The sequence below is a fragment of the Mustela nivalis genome (genome assembly GCF_964662115.1).
Source record: "Mustela nivalis genome assembly, chromosome: 1".
Taxonomy (NCBI): domain Eukaryota; kingdom Metazoa; phylum Chordata; class Mammalia; order Carnivora; family Mustelidae; genus Mustela; species Mustela nivalis.
The window spans coordinates 79,256,136-79,273,839 of record NC_139020.1 but is presented as its reverse complement, the minus strand read 5'-3'; the positions used below and the strand labels follow the sequence as shown (position 1 = coordinate 79,273,839).

Here is a 17,704-nt window from a genome sequence, read left to right as displayed (position 1 = left end):
CTAAGTCCTGTTAATACTGCAGCTCTAGGTTTGGTGAGGCCTACAGAGGTAGGTTGATACCCCTGGGCAGGGCCATTTTTAGTGCTTATAAGCCTTGCTGAATTCCTGGCTGAATTCTATGATTTTGGCTTTTCCTTCACTTTCTTGCTGGCTCAGTGGTGCATTTAGAGGGCCTTTAAAAGAAAGACTTTTATCAAGCATTTGTAAGTGTTGCATATAAGATCAGCTTTTAAGGATCTATTCTGCAACTTGCCTGAACCAAAGCATTCCACGCTTAATAACTTAGGCGTGGTAGCCGGGCGGACTTTTTTCTCCTCCATTTTTATAACCCCCCAAATTGCATGATCTTGAACAACCTCTGTAAATCTCAGTTTTCTGAGTTTCATCAAACCTGGGGGCTTTTCATTAGATTCCTTACAAGAGAAATCTTCTCAGACTTGTATAACCTCCTTCTGGGAAGGAATTTAGCATATTTGATAAAACCCTTAAATTTCTGGTAAACTTTAATGAGATTAGATTTCTTGTGGGAAACACACTTGACTATCAGCTGAAAGACAGTCTAAAGATAACTAACCATGCCATCTTTCCTTTGCTGTGTACTCTGTATCCACTCTTTTTTTCTTGTGAAATACTCTTACCAAGAGTGGATCTTTAAATTGGCTTCCTATAGGGTTTTTCTTCGAGCCACAAGACAGGACTAAAACTATGATATATATGATATATGCTATAACAGAACAGTCTGAAAAGTTCTCATTAACAAATCTTTAATTTTTAAAAGAATTTAAGTGAATCACCTTTATTTCCAACTTTCAGCTATAAGTTTAGAGGCACTATACACAAATCAGACTGCCTTATTTTCTACTGGTAATAAGATATTCATGAACTACAAGGATATTCTATTACCTTACAAAAGAACTTTTCCTGTTTAAAATTTTTGTGCAAATTGGAAAACAAAATGTAGCCTGAAAAGTTTAAATAGACATCTTAACATCGGGCATGAGTTTGACTTGCATTTCCTGTTGATATGCAAATTTAGGGATTATTCTGGCCATGGCACCCCCCCAACATTCATTATTATGTTAATCAGAAGAAATGTATTACATTTTTAATACATGGGGATCCCTATGAAGGAACTGAGGACTGGCTACCTGGGGAAAAAAAAAAAAAAAAAAGAGAGGACTTTTTTGAACTCCTTTTAGTTCACTGTTGATTATGTAAGGTTGAAATAACATTTTGGTAATTATACTGAACAGTAATAAAAATTAAGCACTGGAGTGTTAGAAGATCTAGGTTTTCACACAGTGAATTTTAGTAGCTCACCTATCTATGCTTCAGGACTTTCTGTATAATGAGGATACCAGTAACTCAGCATTTGAATCAAAATAAACAAGGTTTAGGGGTACGTGGCTGGCTCAGTGGGTAGAGCACGGGACTCTTGATCTTGGGATTTGTAAATTCAAGCCCCACATTGGGTATAGAGATTAGTTAAAAATAAAATCTTAAAAAAAAAAAAAAAGAGGGGCGTCTGGGTGGCTCAGTAGGTTAAGCCTCTGCCTTCAGCTCAGGTCATGATCTCAGGGTCCTCGGATCGAGCCCCACATCGGGCTCTCTGCTCAGCAGGGAGCCTGCTTCTCCCTCTCTCTCTCCCTGCCTCTCTGTCTACTTGTGATCTCTGCCTGTCAAATAAATAACTAAAATCTTAAAAAAAAAAAAAAAATGAACTGGGTTCACATTTCCAGTTGAAACAGTTCTAGATGGTTTTTACTTAGCCAAGCTCCTTATGCTCATTTGTAGGTCAATTATATCTGTATTTTAGGATTGCATGTGGATTAAGTGGCATCTAACAAGTGCACCAAGAAAGAGTAAAGCATAGAGATACGCTTTCAAGAGTACTCTTGAAGCCTATATATTAGATTAACCTATATTAATGCAATTATTTAATGATTGCTTTAACTTTTTGAAAAAATGTCTCTCCATTGTATTCCATTTACTATTAGCAAGTACCGCTTTTTTTCCCTGCCTTTCAGCTCTACCATGTAAAAAATGTAAAATCTGACAGTCGCTTGATGTTAAAAACAGATAATTGCAAGTTCATGAAAAGTCACTTGTATTTCAGTAGGACCTTCCCAGGTGTGTGTGTGTGTGTGTGTTTCTCTGTGTTTGCAATTAGACATGATTCGAAAAGGGATCACTGTTAAAGCTACTCATATGTGTTTGGCATTGAATAACTGAACTAAAAATCATGTAAGCACAACAACAACAAAACCAATAGGGGAGGTCTAGTTCTTCTGAGCTCTTTGACACTTAAAACTGCTAAAGGCAGCTTTTATAAAGGAATCGCCTCTGTGCAAAAAGTATTTTCTTTTTCTTAAAACTTCCTTGAGAAGGAATTGCATGTCTTACATGAAAATGGTGTGCTGCTTGACTCCACTAAAATGACAAGGGTCCAGACACATAACTAATTTTAGTAGGTAGAGCAGACACACTGTAGCCTATTTTTCCTGACTCTCTCACTCCCCATCCCCAAGCCTTCAGATATACACATCACTGGATTCCCAAGAGTCAGGAGGTGGGAGTGGGGGGTTTCCGTACATAATATAGCTCTTGACATCATTTTGGGCTGACAAAGAAAGAAAGAAAGAAAGAAAGAAAGAAAGAAAGAAAGGAAAAGGAGAGAAAGCAAATAGAGGAGAAAGAATAAGGTAAAGGGAGGGGGGGGGTAACGAAAGAAAGGGAAGAAAGAAAAAAAACAAAAAAGAGGGAGAGAACCTAAAAAATGAGAAAGGAAGGAAGCTTGGATAGAGGCAGGAGAAGGAGCGAGAAAGATGAGCGAAAGAAGACTGCGTGCGAAAACCGAATCATTTTTGTCTCAGGTTGACTAGGGAGAGCAACAGAACCTTCATCAGCACTACACAATCTCGTAGAGGCAATGTATTGTTTTCTTGAAAGCCCCGAAGCTGAGCAATTCCAAGAATATTTGGCAAAGCCCTTTTGGGAAGGGTGAGGTGTGTGTGGGGGGGGCGCTTTCTCGCACACTCGCACGCCCGCCCCCCACACAAGATGTGAGAGGGTTCGGGAGACCTAGCGGAAACCTTCAGGTCACCCAGAGAACTGCTCCTCTCGCTCGTCCTGCGGCGGTGAGGCGGAGGGGGGGTGAGAGCGCCGAGACGCGCGGGGCGCGGAGATGTGCAAGTGGCGAAGCTGGACCGAGCGCAGGCGGGAGCAGCCGCCCAACTCCCGGCGCGGGATCTGCTGAGAGGCCACGGTGAGTCTCTCCGGGCGCGGGTCCGAGGGATGCCCGGTTCCCCCTCGCTCCCCCGGGCCCCGGCCGTCGCGGGGCCCGGAACCTCCCTGGAGTCCGGCCTTGGCTCGGCGCCGGCGCCGCCACCGCCGCCCGCAGTCCGGAGCCCGCGCCGCTCGGGGCGCGCTGGGGCGGACGCACGGACCGACCGGCGCTCGGCGGGGCTCCCCACGCCCGGCCCCGCGCGCTCATTGGTCGGGATGTGTCTGCTCAGCCGCCTCCAACTTCTCCCGAATCCCACTGGTGAGTCCCGGGAGAGCGAGCCAGCACCTGGGAGCTGGGGAGAAGGGTCCGAAGGGCGCGAGAGCGCGCGGGTGGTGGGAGCCGGCGGGACGGGCACGGGGCGGGCACAGCCGACCCAGGGGAGCGGCTGCCCGGGAGGCGCGCGGAGCAGGGTCGGCGGCTCGGGTCGGGTGCCACCGAGCGCCCGGGACCCTGCGGCGTGGGCGAGGGAGGCGTGCCCTGGGAAGGAGCCGCAACTAGGACCTGAAGAGTGAGGCAAAGGGGCAAAGAGGGTGACCTGGGAGGAGGGCTCTGCGAGTGATGTCGGGGCGACTCCTCAGGTTCCTTGCCGTAGCTCCCTGCAGCCTCTGCCTCCGGGGGTTGTGTTCGCTTGTCGAGATCAGCGCTGCCGAATTGCAGGGGGACGGATTTGGGGGCTAGGAATTTGCCATTCTTTTTCTTTTTTCTTTCTCCCCCCCCCCCCCCCCCCCTTTAAGGGAAGGTTTGTTTTCATTTTGGTTTCTGTGGGATTCTCTTCTCATTTGTAACTCACTTTTCTATTTTTACTTTTCCTAACCTGAAGATCTCTCGTTATCCTACCTCTTCATCTTGCCTTACATAATTTATGCTGATAGCGTGCTTGTGTCCGCGAGGGTTGGTGGGCGGGAGCAGAGGGGAGTTCTTTTGTATATGAAAGTTTCCTCACCTGATCGGTCTCTTGCTATTTGTATTTGAAATCGAGGATAATTGCAGCCTAACATTCCTCTTTAGCCACTTGATCGAGCCTGTTCCTCCCCTATAGGTGATGCAAATGGTAATTTTATTAAACTGAAAAGTAGTTAACCTGACTTGCGGTGTCAGCGTTTAGAACCTGCTAATCGGCAGATCGGCTTGGAAAGCTTGCAGCGTCTTCACTCTTGCGTTCTTTCTGGGTTCCAGCGCAGACAGAAATTTGTCCGAGACTTTCTTGAACTCCAAGCTGTGACTTCTTTTGAATAGCTACACTGCAAATGGGAGTGATGTGCTTGGTACTTGGTGTCCGGAACTCCGTACCCCGGGCCCTGGGAACACCTACAAATTAATGTCCTGGCAAAAAAAGGAAATGATTTCTCTTGAGCCTGCTCAGCTTCTGCAGCCACAGCCTAAATATGGAAGCTGTTTCTACTGCTTCCTGTGCCTCAGTTTCCATCATACAAACTGTTTCAGTAGTGTACCCTGAGGGGCTTGCAGAAATGCTAGCGTGGTAAAGTGCTGTGAAGAGGAAAATCACTTTGGTTTATAGGCTTCCCTTTAGCAAAACTATTATCCTGTAGGGTCTTTGATTGGACTCTGTCATGAAGTGATGCCTGTTCTCAATTGATAAAGGAATTGCTGTGTTATATTGCTTTGAAATGCAGTTTCTACTTAAGCAAAATAATCATTTATTCTTTGGGGGATGTTATTAAACTGAAATTCACAGATTTCTTTTTGGGTTAGATCTCCTAGATCTCTATGCTTTCCTGGGGATGTGTCTACTTTTGGGTTTAAGTTTTTCTGACCATATCACTACATTGAGATGCAGTGTTTTAAACGTGTTAGGTATTTTTTGGCATATCCTACTTTATATGGAACTGTGTCAACTTTATAAATTTTTTTTGTATTCTTTTGTGCAATTGCCCCCAACCCTCCCTCCCCTAAAATGCAGAAGGTGGCTCTTCTGTGACTGGGAGTTGGTGATATCTTCCATCCTGTGTTTGAGATTCTGACCCCAGTTTTCTTACAAGAAAATAGTGAATCCACCACAGATATCTGAACATGAGTGACAAGGTTAATTAGGCAGTTACACTGGCCTCATTTCTGTTTTTGCTCAGTGCTGTTCAGAAGTGTTACTTAGGAGCAAAAAACACGTCGCAGAGCGTTTACAAGGGGGGCAGATGGAGAGTTTGCAGGTGATTCAAAGATGATACCTTTTTGATGCCAGTAAAAGGACTAGCAGTTTTGGTCACTGCCTCTATTTCCCTATAACAGTTTCTGTGGGCTTAGGTGCACAACCATTGGGAGCCCAGCTGCCTCTTACCCCAATCTCCATGGTAAGGAGGAGATGTGAAGAAAAAGTCACACAGCAGGGAGAAAGACAGACATGCCTACCTACTAGTTTTCTTGCTAGTTGGAAGCCTGGTGGTGCCAAAGAGCAGCTTTAATTTAACCCTGTGGCTGCCCTTGTTCGTAGCCCTAGAGAAACTGATTATTGTTTCTAAGAACCAAACGGAGAAGTGGATCGTATTATTTGAGAAATACTCTTCCATAGATTGTCTCTGAAATACTAGAACAGGAAGATACATGCTCCAGAAAGGGAAATGTGATTAATATTCAGATGCTCTTTGGGTTGCTCTTGAATTCTTCTGGGGAAACTGGGAAAATTATTCTTTTTATTATGAATCTCTCTGTATGGTGTCCAAGTACTAAATTTGGTCCCATCTTTTCTTTCCCCAGTCACCATCCCTATTAAAACTCCAAGGACCACGATCAATGCAATTCCATATCATAACCCCAGGCGCTGTGAGACTAAGCCAACATGAGTTACATAACCATTAAGTAAGACATTTTAACATTCAGGTACATTACATTCCACTTTTATTGAGCAGGCACAGTTTTCATGATCTAATAAAATATTTTTATTTGATAGTCTGTCCTTGGTTATAGCCTCGTGTAATCAAGAGAACAGCATGCTTAAGACTTTGTATCCAGAACTCTAAAGTCCATTTGTTGTTCACTTATTAATAACTCACTGGAGAGATTGAATTCCTAGTTATCAGCGAGATCTTCCAGGCCACACTTCAAATATAGACTCCATTTCAACTTTATCCTGTGCCTCAGTTTCCACAAAACACACTCACAGGAGATTGTGGGTATTCAACAAAGCTCTTTAACTCTAGGGGTATTTCTGAGCAGTCACTTCATCTAGGAACTAAATTATATGCTTAATTTGTATCAAACTATAAACAGCTAGTCTGTCAGTTTATGATGCTCTTTTCTATAGTCATGCAGAAAAATTGAAGTCTGGGCTTTGGTGGATGGTCAGTAAAAAAATCACAAGGCCTCTAAGAGAACATAATGAAATTTAGTATTTCGGCTTACATGCCTTTGATTTCCCTTCCCCCCCTCTCAAAACTTCTGGCACTAAGATCTAAAATAGCTTTTATTGTTTGATGATATATTTCTATTTCAAGCAGTGACCAAATGTGTTGTATGTAAAGGACATTTACTAGTTGTGTAGTTGGACAAATTACCTGAATTTTCTGTGCTTCAGTTTCCTAAGTACAAAATTGGAATATTAGTGGCCACCTTACGAAGATGAAATCAGTTAGTATGTATAAAGCACTAAGAACTAGTGACTGACACATGGGACGTACTCAATAAATGTCAGCTCTTAGTAGAAGTATTCATATTAGTTTAAATACAAATTAAATAAGTATCTTAAATAAATACAATTAAATTAATTAATTTAAATACAAATTAAATAATACTTAATTAAATAAGTAGAATTTTTAAAAATTATATATATTTTTTTCTTCTTCCATCGCGTAAAGAAACATTGATTAAGGGTAACATCTTTCATCCCTGAGTGTAAACCACTGACTTTGGGCTTAACAAGTGACCATTTTCAGAATGTTGCCTAACCAGTTAATAGATACCCACATCAGCAGTAGGTATAATTTTGAACTGTAAAATAAAAGTTGTTTTTAAGACTAAAAATGAACTCTCACAAGTGTTTGTTCCTTTTTTGTTTTTATCTGTATTCATGTTTCAAATTATTGCTTAGTCAAAACCTCAAAGTATTAGTCATTGATTTCCATGCTTATAAAGAAGCCACTGGCGCAAGATACAAAATTCACCTTTGATGTTGTCCAAAGTTCAGAAGGGTGAGTTTAAAACGTTGCTTTATGATGGTGCAGCAGTTATTTGCTTATGAACTGCCAAAGGAGTCCTATGTGAGTATTTAGCCGAGACTTCTTGTCTAATTTTGCTTGGATCATCAGTGATACATATATATATATTTAAAAAAAAAGAAAAAGAAAGAGAGAAAGATGGATTGATTATGACCTGTCATGTCTGATTCATTGGCTCTGTACTCTTTGTTTTCAGAATCAAAATTCTGACTTTCAACAACAATTTATTTCTATTTAAAATGAATTAACTCTTTACTTTTATTTAGCCACATCAAGCCTATGGAAAATTGTACATACATTTCCTCTTCTTTTTCTCTATTTATTAATTTGTTATTAGTGGTATTCAAAGACCTTTTTCTTTTTTTTTTATTTACAGATTTTAGGTGATGGGCAGATCAGAAAGTCAGATGGATATAACGGATATCAGTACTCCAAGGCCAAAGAAACAACGATGGACCTCCTTGGAGATCAGTCTCTCGGTCCTTGTCCTGCTCCTTACTGTCATTGCTGCAACGATGATCGCACTCTATGCAACCTATGATGGTGAGTTACTACCACACTTGTGTGCACATACCTGCACACAAGAGTGGGGTCTTCATCTGATGCTTTTTTCATCTGCCAAATGAATGTGTTAAAGAGAGGGACGCTGAAGGATGGTGGTCTAAAGATTCCTTTATAAAATGTCACATCGCTATGTCTAAACAATGAACTCGGACTCAAGTACAATGTCTGTCATGTTTGAGCTAAGTTATTAATTGCCGAGTATATTTAGTGTACTCATGCTTATGTTAGAAGGATTCTAATGTATAATTTTATTTAATTAAGGTGTGCACAATTTTATGGCCAACTTCAATTAGTGCAATTTGTTGTGTCATTGAAAATGTAAAGGAGCTCACAGGGATCTAAGAGTTCTAATTTGAGTCTTAGAAGTTTTTCACAATAAGGGTTAGAAAAGATTGGTTCCTTAATAGGAAGAAAAAAAAGATTATCAAAGGGCTGATTATTTCAATCTGATAGACCTAAGGTCTTAGTGGGTAGAGATGATACAATTAATGCACTGTTTTCATCATTATCAAAATTTTAAATTTAGGATTTGCCAATTTTATTTCTGTATATTTATTTCTAGCTATTGACAATGATATAAATACTCGGATTTCTTAGCTCTTACTTGATGGAATTGATTATTTAGTTGGCAGTTTTTAAAAGAACAAAAGGTAGTGAGAAATTAGAAAACCATATTGGAAATATTTATGCATATTTCCTTCTTTTTCTAGATGGTATTTGTAAGTCATCAGACTGCATAAAATCAGGTAAGAAGATGGCTTTTAAATTTAAAAGTTTTGCAGATAATGGATGGCATTTAAAAATCAAATGCTAATAGGCAAGCATCCCTACATTTTCTTTGTTTATACTTTTATTCCTTATACCTCATTTATTTATAGTCAAGGAGAATCTAAATATAAGTAGTAGATTAATTAGCTAGTTTATTCCAAAAAAGAACTTACTTTTTTCATACCTGGAGTGTTTGGTAGGATGATAGAGAACTGTATCTCTAGCTTAATGGAGCTTGCCCCATGGTTGGAGAAAGAAAATCAACCCATTGAACTGGTGAGCGTGGTCGTATCATTAATGTTGATTTCTCGATGCAGGTCGTGAGCAGGTGAGAACCAAGAAGGGAGTGAAATGTAGTCTGTAAAGTCAGAGAAGGGAACAGAGAAAGCATGTGGAGTTCTGAGATAGCATATCGGTTAGACTGTGGTGCATAAAAGAAAAACATGTTGACAAGGAGAAGAAAGGTCGCAACTGAGCACCACACCCTGGGATATGAACACAGCATTTACCTCTTGTCTCCTTTGGCAGGAGAGTCTAAACCTCCTTTCTAATGTTTACATTTCCTCCGAGAAATAACCTGTCCCAAATGATTTTGAACCATTTGCTGTTAGATGGTTTTATCTGGGTTTTTGATCTTCATTGTCCTTTGCAAAATAATGATGAGAAACTGTCTCAGGATTTTAGGTGATAGTCTTATGTTCTGAATATTTGCCCTTTGCTTTTCTGTATTGTTTTTTGAGATTTTCATTGCTGTAGTCGTTCTGGAACTCATGTGTGCTGGCAGGACACCTAAGATGTGGTTGCATGACTGGAGGGAGGCCTGATTGGGACATTACCACTGGCTGCTCAACATACTAATAGGGACTTGCCTATCCAAAGGCTTTCCCAGAAACCAAAGAAGTTTATTTATTCCCCAGGAAATGGCTGCACAGATACCCTGGCTGGGAGATGTCCAGGGTCACTGTTCCAGAGTTGGTGTGTGCTTAACTTGTCAATCTTACCTTTTGCTCCTCCTCCAAACCCTGCCCCACTTTTCTCTTTACCAGCTGCTTTTACTATAAGCTCATTACCTTCCTGTTTCGAGAACCTCCTGCTTACCTGTCACCCTCTGTCTCCTGTGAACCTCTGACTGTCTCCAAGTTTCTCTGTCCTTAATACACTTGACATGTCTTTTAAGTTTCTTAAGCTATAGATTCTCTCACACTTTCTCTCTTTCTTACTCCATTTTCTCTTTCTTTTTTATTTTGTTTTTGAAGAAATGGAGTCCTTACATTAGGGAGGCATAGAGATCTGGGCAGATTCCCCTTGGGGTACCTACCACAATTAGCAATGTGATACCTGGAATCTGGACTCTTAGATGTGACTTACTCCTTAGAGGTGGGCCTTCAGCTTTTTAAAATAGTGTTTAGCAAACCTCCATTCATTAAGACATATTTGACATGTATCCTTTAATGGGAGGTTAGAAATCATTCCAGATGTAAAACAGTTCCAAAACTGTTCCTTGGCAGAGAAACGTATACAGTAGACATAGCGTCAGTTGCTGAATAACTCTGTTTTTATTCAGCTCTGTTTACAAACTGTTAGAATACTTCCAGGTTTATAGTTACTATTCTTCCTGAGAGATGAAATGAAGATGAAACACACACTCGTGGATACAGTATTCACACTCGTGCCTGCTCACACGCCCACAGTCCCCTGCTAGTTAGTAAACCTTTTCCGCCATAGAAGATACAACTGCTATTTTTAGAAGTTGCTGCAAATTAACAAAATTCTACAGGAATTCTTGGGCAGAAGAGAGTATTAAAAAAAGGCAATGGGCAGAGTCCAGTGGATGGAAGGGAAGAGAAAGATGGGAGGAAAAAGATGTTGAAAAGAGTATAAAGTCTCCTCTTGACAGTTCTAGATGACTTTAAAAGACTGGGGGAATTCAAACACAAGCATGGAATTCTAGAGAAGTGGAAAAGTAGGTATTTCTAGGCAAAGTGCTCACTTTCAGTGAAAGTTGGTTCTAGCTTAAATCGTTCTCCGGATGGATGAGGGTGTCAGGGCAAGTGATGAGTGTGCTGCACAGGCTCCCAGAGCCCCCACTGCCCTCAAAGAGCTGATGCGGCCCTAATTGGAAACATTGGTTATGAGGCCCAGGCTTTGACTGAAATGTCGCATTTGAGAGAAACATGCATAGACTCAGATATGACCAGACATCTTTAAAGGAGCTAAGGTTGACTTTATGAAGCCAATAAAGCTCTTGGAAGACAGCTGATACTTTGCTTATAAGATTCGTCACAGGCTAACCAGCTCTATAAACTGAATAGGAATAACCTGATGGGACATCACCACAACAGCTCACAAGTAGACAGTGGCTGTGCCTGTTGCTCTCTGGGTCACTCAGAAGGATCACTGGACACTTTTCAATTACAACCAGGGGGTGCCTGGCTGGCTCAGTTAGTAGGGCGTGCGACTCTTGATCTCAGGGTTGTTTGAACTCCACAGTGGGCATAGAGTTGACTTAAAAAAAATTAATAAATAAATGACAAGCCAGGGGGAAAACAAAACAAAAAAACCAAACTCTTCGATCCTTTGAAGTCAATACATAGAAATCAAGTCATACTAAGGCAAAAATGAAATTTTGCAGGCCATGGATATCTTGAAGTGTATTTGGTATTAGGTATGTTAAATCTGAGCATCTGTAAATTTAAATATCTATAATAGACTCAAATGATGTTTATAACACATACCTAAAGATAATTTGTGTGTGTATGAAATGTATCAGTATGAAAGATTACACCAAACCCAAAATAAAACAAACACTACTTAACAAATAACAAGTTAAGGCAGTGTTCAAAACCCTACTATTAAAGCATGAGTAATATTATTCATCTCTTATTTACCATCTAAGATGGTCAAAAACATGGAGTTATGAGTTTACTTGTGATCTCTCAAACTTCTCCATGTGATTCTAAGTCCTGAAACTGGCTTCCTTTGTGCTGAAGCCTTACTGACTCAGAAGATTTCAAGGAATCACATGCTTTAAATCAAGGCTTCTCAGCTTCATCACTGTTGACATTTTGGCCTGGATAATTCTTTTGGGGGGAGGGGGCTGTCCCATACATTATAGGATGTTTAGCAGCACCCCTGGCCTTTTATTCACTAGATGTCTCGTACCATTGCCCTCTCAGCCAAAAATTTGAGACAGCCAAAAATTGTCTCCAGACATTGCCATGGTCCCCTTGGGATGGTAGAGTCACCTCCGAGTAGGTTCCATTGGCTTGACGATCTCCAGAGATATCCAGTGCTTTTCCCTTTGTGGTAGGTGGAGTAATGCCTCCCTAAAGATAGCCACTTCCTGTCCCCAGATCCTGTGAATATGTTACCTTATTTGGAAAAAAGGGACTTTGCAGATTGGATTCAGGATCTCAAAGTAGGGAGATTAACCTGAATTATTTGGGTGGCCTTGTGTAATCACAAGCATTCTTTTAAGGGGAAGGGAGCAGGAGGAGCATTAGAAACAAAGAAGGAGATAGAAGCCCAGAAGTGCAGGAAGCAGAGGTTAGAGTGAAGCAGCCATAAGCCAAAGGATGTGTGCTACCTTGAGAAGCTGGAAAGGGAAAGGAATGATTCTCTCTTACGGCATCCAGAAGGAATGCTGCATTGATACCCCTTTTTAGAACTGCAGGATAGTAAATTTGTGCTGTTTTAAGCCATTAGGTTTGTGGTAATTTGTTATAGCGGTCAGAGGGAACCAAGACATCCTCCGTAGCTACTTACTCGAAGGCTATCTCTGAAGAATTCAGACTTGCGCCCACCTACACACATGGATGTTTCCCACCAAGCTGCCTCTTCATTACTAAATTGAGGAATGTTGAGGCGCCTGGGTGGCTCAATGGGTTAAACCTCTGCCTTTGGCTCAGGTCATGATCTCAGGGTCCTGGGATCAACCCCTGCATCAGGCTCTCTGCTAAGCAGGGAGCCTGCTTCCCCCTCTCCCTCTGCCTGCCTCTCTGCCTACTTGTGATTTCTCTCTCTGCCAAATAAATTAATAAAATCTTTAAAAAATAAAAGAAAAATAAATTGAGGAATGTATTATAGAGATGTAGGGAAGGAATGTTATGTGACATGGATTTGTAGAGGAATATAATAATAGAATACAGATGAATAATACTAGAATATAATACAATAAAATAATAATAACTACCACTGATTATTTATGTGTCTAGCACTACTGTAAGCGGTTTTTACATATTAACACCCTTGATTCTCATAATGACTCTGGTAGATAGGTACCATTACATCTTATTTTTGCAGATGATTGAACCTGGGCTAGGATTCTAACCCAGGCACCTGGTTCCAGAACTCATACTCATGACCAATTCTCCATGTTGTCTCAAAGGAGACTAGGAGTCTCTCCAACATTTAATACCCTATGTCTGTACATATGAAAGCAGATTGCCTCCTCTCCTGCTAGAACCTAATGCTCAGAGGCATAAGAAGACTCTCTGAGCATTGAAATAATTAAATCCACACTGAGAAGGAGGAGAATAAATAAATCTCTCTTCAATCCAGAAACCAACTATTTTACTGAGAACATTGAACATCTTCATCAGTGATTTTTAGCACAGCAAATACAACCTGGAATTGAGGGGTCTAAAGAAGCAAATATTAACAGTGTTGTCTTAGACTCTTCAGGGGATAGAGAAGCTAAGTTAAGATACATGAGCAATATGATGCACAAGAGACAGAAAAAGACTGTCCGTACAGTTGTGTAGGTTGTATACTGCATAATTATGGTAGACCCGAGAGATTGGTTCACAGAGCATGGAGACCTGGATGAAACCTCTCAGAATTGTTCATTTCCTTTTCTCTTTAATTCTCTACTCACCAGGCAAATTTTTTTTTTTTTTTCCTACCAAGCAAACTTTTGATGAGTGTTTAATTATTAATAGAAAGAAAAGAGGCATTCTGTTCACTTGAAAGATAGATTCAGCATGGTGAGATGATGGGTTCATATTCTGAATATGAACCTTCAAATTCCTGATCATTTTTGCAAGGATCAGATTCTGGTAATGCCCTAGGTGAGGTATCTTGGCATCAGCTGACTTTTTCCTGGAAGCAACAGGGAATCCCTGGCTCGCCATTGGCCATGGTCTCTCTCCTTTCTTGCCTGTTAACAGCCCGGAAGTCTCCATGAAGGAACATAGCACAACTAGATCAGTCCAGGAAAGACATCAGACGGACTCTGGAGGGCTACCTGGTGCGTGGCAGCCTTTCAGAGTAGGAGATGAGGCTATTTCATTATGTAATTAAGGTGGAAAAAAATCCTCTGGGCAGTAAGAACACAGCAGGTTTCCACAGCAGGTATCTTATTGGAAAGCCAGCGGAAGCTGCCTTGTTAATTTAAATGTGGCATGTGACAGTTTGCTTTGGGCAGCTTTCCTGACACCATTCTCCTGACAATTGTGTAGCAATACTCTCTTTAAAAATTCTCTGGTTATAATTAGCATCTGTCAATCAAATCCTTTCCAAGAAGGGAATCAATTATGTGATAAATACAAACATATGTAACATATTTTTCTTACCTGCTGGGTAGAATTTAAGCAGGAGTGCACTGCCATTTTTCCCCCCTTAATGCATGGCCAAGGCATGGAAAACATAGGTAAGTTGAATGAAATGGCTAAAGGGGAAGAAAATTAGCAATGCCTGGTAAGCTTATTTGGAATCCTAAGGTTTGTTTTACAGCTATGAAAATTACCTATATGGGAAGGAAAGTGTCTGTAAACTGTAGCTTAGGCTGGGATGAGGACCCTAGCTATACACTTAACATTGTAGAGTGAGAGGTGTGGGAAAACCCCTTGTGGCTCGAGGGTCTTCCTTTGTTCTGTTCATCACCAAATCCATAGGCTAAAGCAAGGTGCTTTCCAGTAACCCTTTGATATAATAGGAAGATCAAATTGGTAATATTCATAGATTATTGAAGGGAAATTTAAAAATAGAGAATTAAAAAATCATGAGGGGAAAATTCCCAAACCTTTGAATCCTGAAAGACTTCATTTCCTCTGATCATTTAGGAGAGGAGATACAGTGTAGTGGTAGAGTGGAGGAGGCTGCTCTTGAGCCTATTTCTGACTGACTGAAAACTGGAATATAGTCTTTCAATTCAATGCAACTTCACCTCATACCCACTAGAAAGGCTTAATAAAAACAAACAAACAAATCAGTATGAAGTGTTAGTGAGGATGTAGAGAGAGACTGGAGCCATCATATATGTTGGTGTGAGTGGAAAATACCTCAGGACATCACAACTGAATATGTAAAAATCATTTTGGAAAACATTTGGTGATTTTCATAAAAACTTAAACACACTCTTTGTATACGACCTAGCAGTTCCACACCTAGGTGTTTACCTAAGAGAAATGAAAACACATGTCCTCACAAGAACTTTTATGTGATTGTTCATTATGGTGTTATTCATAATAGCGCAAACTGGAAACGACCCAAATGTCTATCAACAGGTGAATAAACAAAATATGGTACAGCCATAAATGGGAATACCACACAACAATAAAAAGTTGACGCATACAACAGTACGTGTGAACCTCAGTCATTATATTAAGTGAAATAAGTCAGACACAGAAGCTGGCATATTATACACTTCCTTTTATATGAAATTTCCAGAGAAGGCAAAATTACAAAAGGCACAAGGCAAGGATAGTTATTGCTTGGGGCTGGGAGTGGGGCAGGGATTGCTGCAAATGGGTCAAGGGAGTCTTTTGGGAGGTGGAAGTGTTCTAAAGTTGGATTGTGGTGATGGTTTTGTTCAACTGTATAAATTTATTAAAAAGTCTTGGTCAAATTTTATGGTATGTAAGTTGTAACTTAATATGATCATTAAGAAACAAAACCAAGGGTGCCTGGGTGGCTCAGTGGGTTAAAGCCTCTGCCTTCAGCTCAGGTCATGATCTCAGGGTCCTGGGATTGAGCCCCACATCAGGCTCCCTGCTGACCAGAGAGCCTGCTTTCTTCTCTCTCTCTCTCTCTCTCTCTGCCTGCTGCTCTGCCTACTTGTCATCTCTCTGTCAAATAAATAAATAAAATCTTAAAAAAAAAAATTTAATGTGCTTTTTTTTCATGCAAGTTACAGATACACTGTTTAAAGCTACTTATTGAGAGTCAAAAAGCAGTCAGTATTTTTTTTAAAGATTTTATTTGTCAGTGTCCGTCTATAGGTAATTTTATTTTGATCTCCTGATTGCTATTAAATATTTAGTCCCATTTCTGCAATTCAGAATGGTTATGGGTCATTTTCAGGGGCTACCAAATTTTTCCAAATAACCTCACTCAAGCATCTCTGTTTGAGCGAGTATCTATTCTTGGATTTTATGAGCGTAATGTTGATGAAAGTCTTGGGAAACAGAAAATCAAGTAGGAAATTAAAATTACTTCAGCATCGGACTTTGGAAGCGTTGTTTGCATGAGCCGGGGTTTTGCTTTCAGAGGGAGTCAGGGATGCAGGTGGGATCAGAGGGCTTGGTGGACCAGCCATTTCTGAATCAAGGTCAGAATACGGGGTCAGCCGTGGAGCAGTTACCCTGGATAGTCCTGCTTTAAAATGTGTTGGTTTCACATACAGGGTTCTCCAAAATGTTTCCATTTTCCCCTAGACTGCTACTAAAAGTCAAAATTTTTTTTTACCCTGTAATTATAGGACTTCTTTGTATGCCATCTGATACATTAGCATTATTCTTATCCTCCTTTTTCTTTGTCATCTGTTGTATAGGAATTAATTTATGTGGCCTTCTAAGGCCACTTTGTATTCCTTTCAATATGTTAATAATTAGATGAATAGAAAATAGACAAATTCCAGCCATAGATATGTATAGAAGAAAGGCTGTTAAATAGTAAGCTGTATTTCAAAGAGATGCAAGTGTTATGAATAATTAAGGCACAATCTCTTTTTCCATTAAAGCCAACGTAGCGTGGGGGAACTAGGATGCAAGTTTTGGCCACATCCTGTGTTGTTAGCATGTGATCTTAATTAAGTAAGTTTAGCTTTCTGAGTTTTATTTTCCTTATCTACAAAATTGGAATTATAGTGTCTCATTTCACAGAGAAACAGCAAAGACTAATGACAGCCCATTTCACATTACACATCCTTTGGGGAGGTGCCCCTTAGGTATAAGGCACAGATATATTCCATTTAATGTGCTTTTTTTCATGCAAGTTACAGATACACTGTTTAAAGCTACTTATTGAGAGTCAAAAAGCAGTCAGTATTTTTTTTTAAGATTTTATTTATTTGTCAGAGATCACAAGTAAGCAGGGAGGCAGGTGGGGTGGGGGGGAGCAGCAGACTCCCCACTCAGCAGAGAGCCCTACATGGGGCTTGATCCCAGGACCCTGAGATCATGACCTGAGCCGAAGGCAGAGACTTAACCCACTGAGCCACCCAGGTGCCCCTACAGTCAATGTATTTTTAAAGATGAAAGTGTGGTCAAGAGAGAGGGAAGGAGAGGGAGACAAAGAAAAGAGTAGTACACTCTAGATATCCTCAGGTAAAATTTGTCATCCCTTATTAACACTTTCCTTGATTTCTGTGCTCTATCTTAGCTCAGTGGTTGACAGGTCAGCCTGTAAAGAAGTTAAAACGAGCACCGTCAGAAAAATGGGAGCTTAGATCCAAGTTTCCTATAAAGCAGGACCTACCTGCAGGTACACTGATTTGAATACATAGTTACTCTATGCTTGCCTTGGCACACTCTCACCATTAGCCCTTCCCTTGCCATGGATCAACCCCCCCTAAAAGTAAATAAGCCAGAGACATGCTGCAGTAGGAGAATAACCAGATCCTTGCTCTTCAAAGTCTGGTCCGTAGACCATCAGCATCATCATCAGCCGGGAAACTTGCAAAAGGGCACATTCTCAGTCC

At 40.7% G+C, this 17,704-nt stretch overlaps 1 protein-coding gene across 5 annotated transcripts in view; it reads left to right on the top strand.

Moving 5' to 3' along the window:
- Positions 1 to 2,834: 2,834 nt before the first annotated feature.
- Positions 2,835 to 17,704, top strand: part of MME (membrane metalloendopeptidase) — a 96,962-nt gene continuing 82,092 nt past the window's right edge. Inside the window, exons 1-3 of one of the 5 annotated variants that reach the window (XM_082685337.1) lie at positions 2,835 to 3,265; positions 7,829 to 7,995; positions 8,727 to 8,762. In XM_082685337.1, the coding sequence (XP_082541463.1) occupies positions 7,839 to 7,995; positions 8,727 to 8,762 (193 nt within the window). In that variant the 5' untranslated portion in view covers positions 2,835 to 3,265; positions 7,829 to 7,838. Of the gene's footprint in view, positions 3,266 to 3,424; positions 3,545 to 3,570; positions 3,591 to 3,646; positions 3,795 to 7,428; positions 7,495 to 7,828; positions 7,996 to 8,726; positions 8,763 to 17,704 lie in introns of those variants that run through there. The other 4 variants (XM_082685339.1, XM_082685341.1, XM_082685338.1 and 1 more) reach the window with 4 other exon arrangements.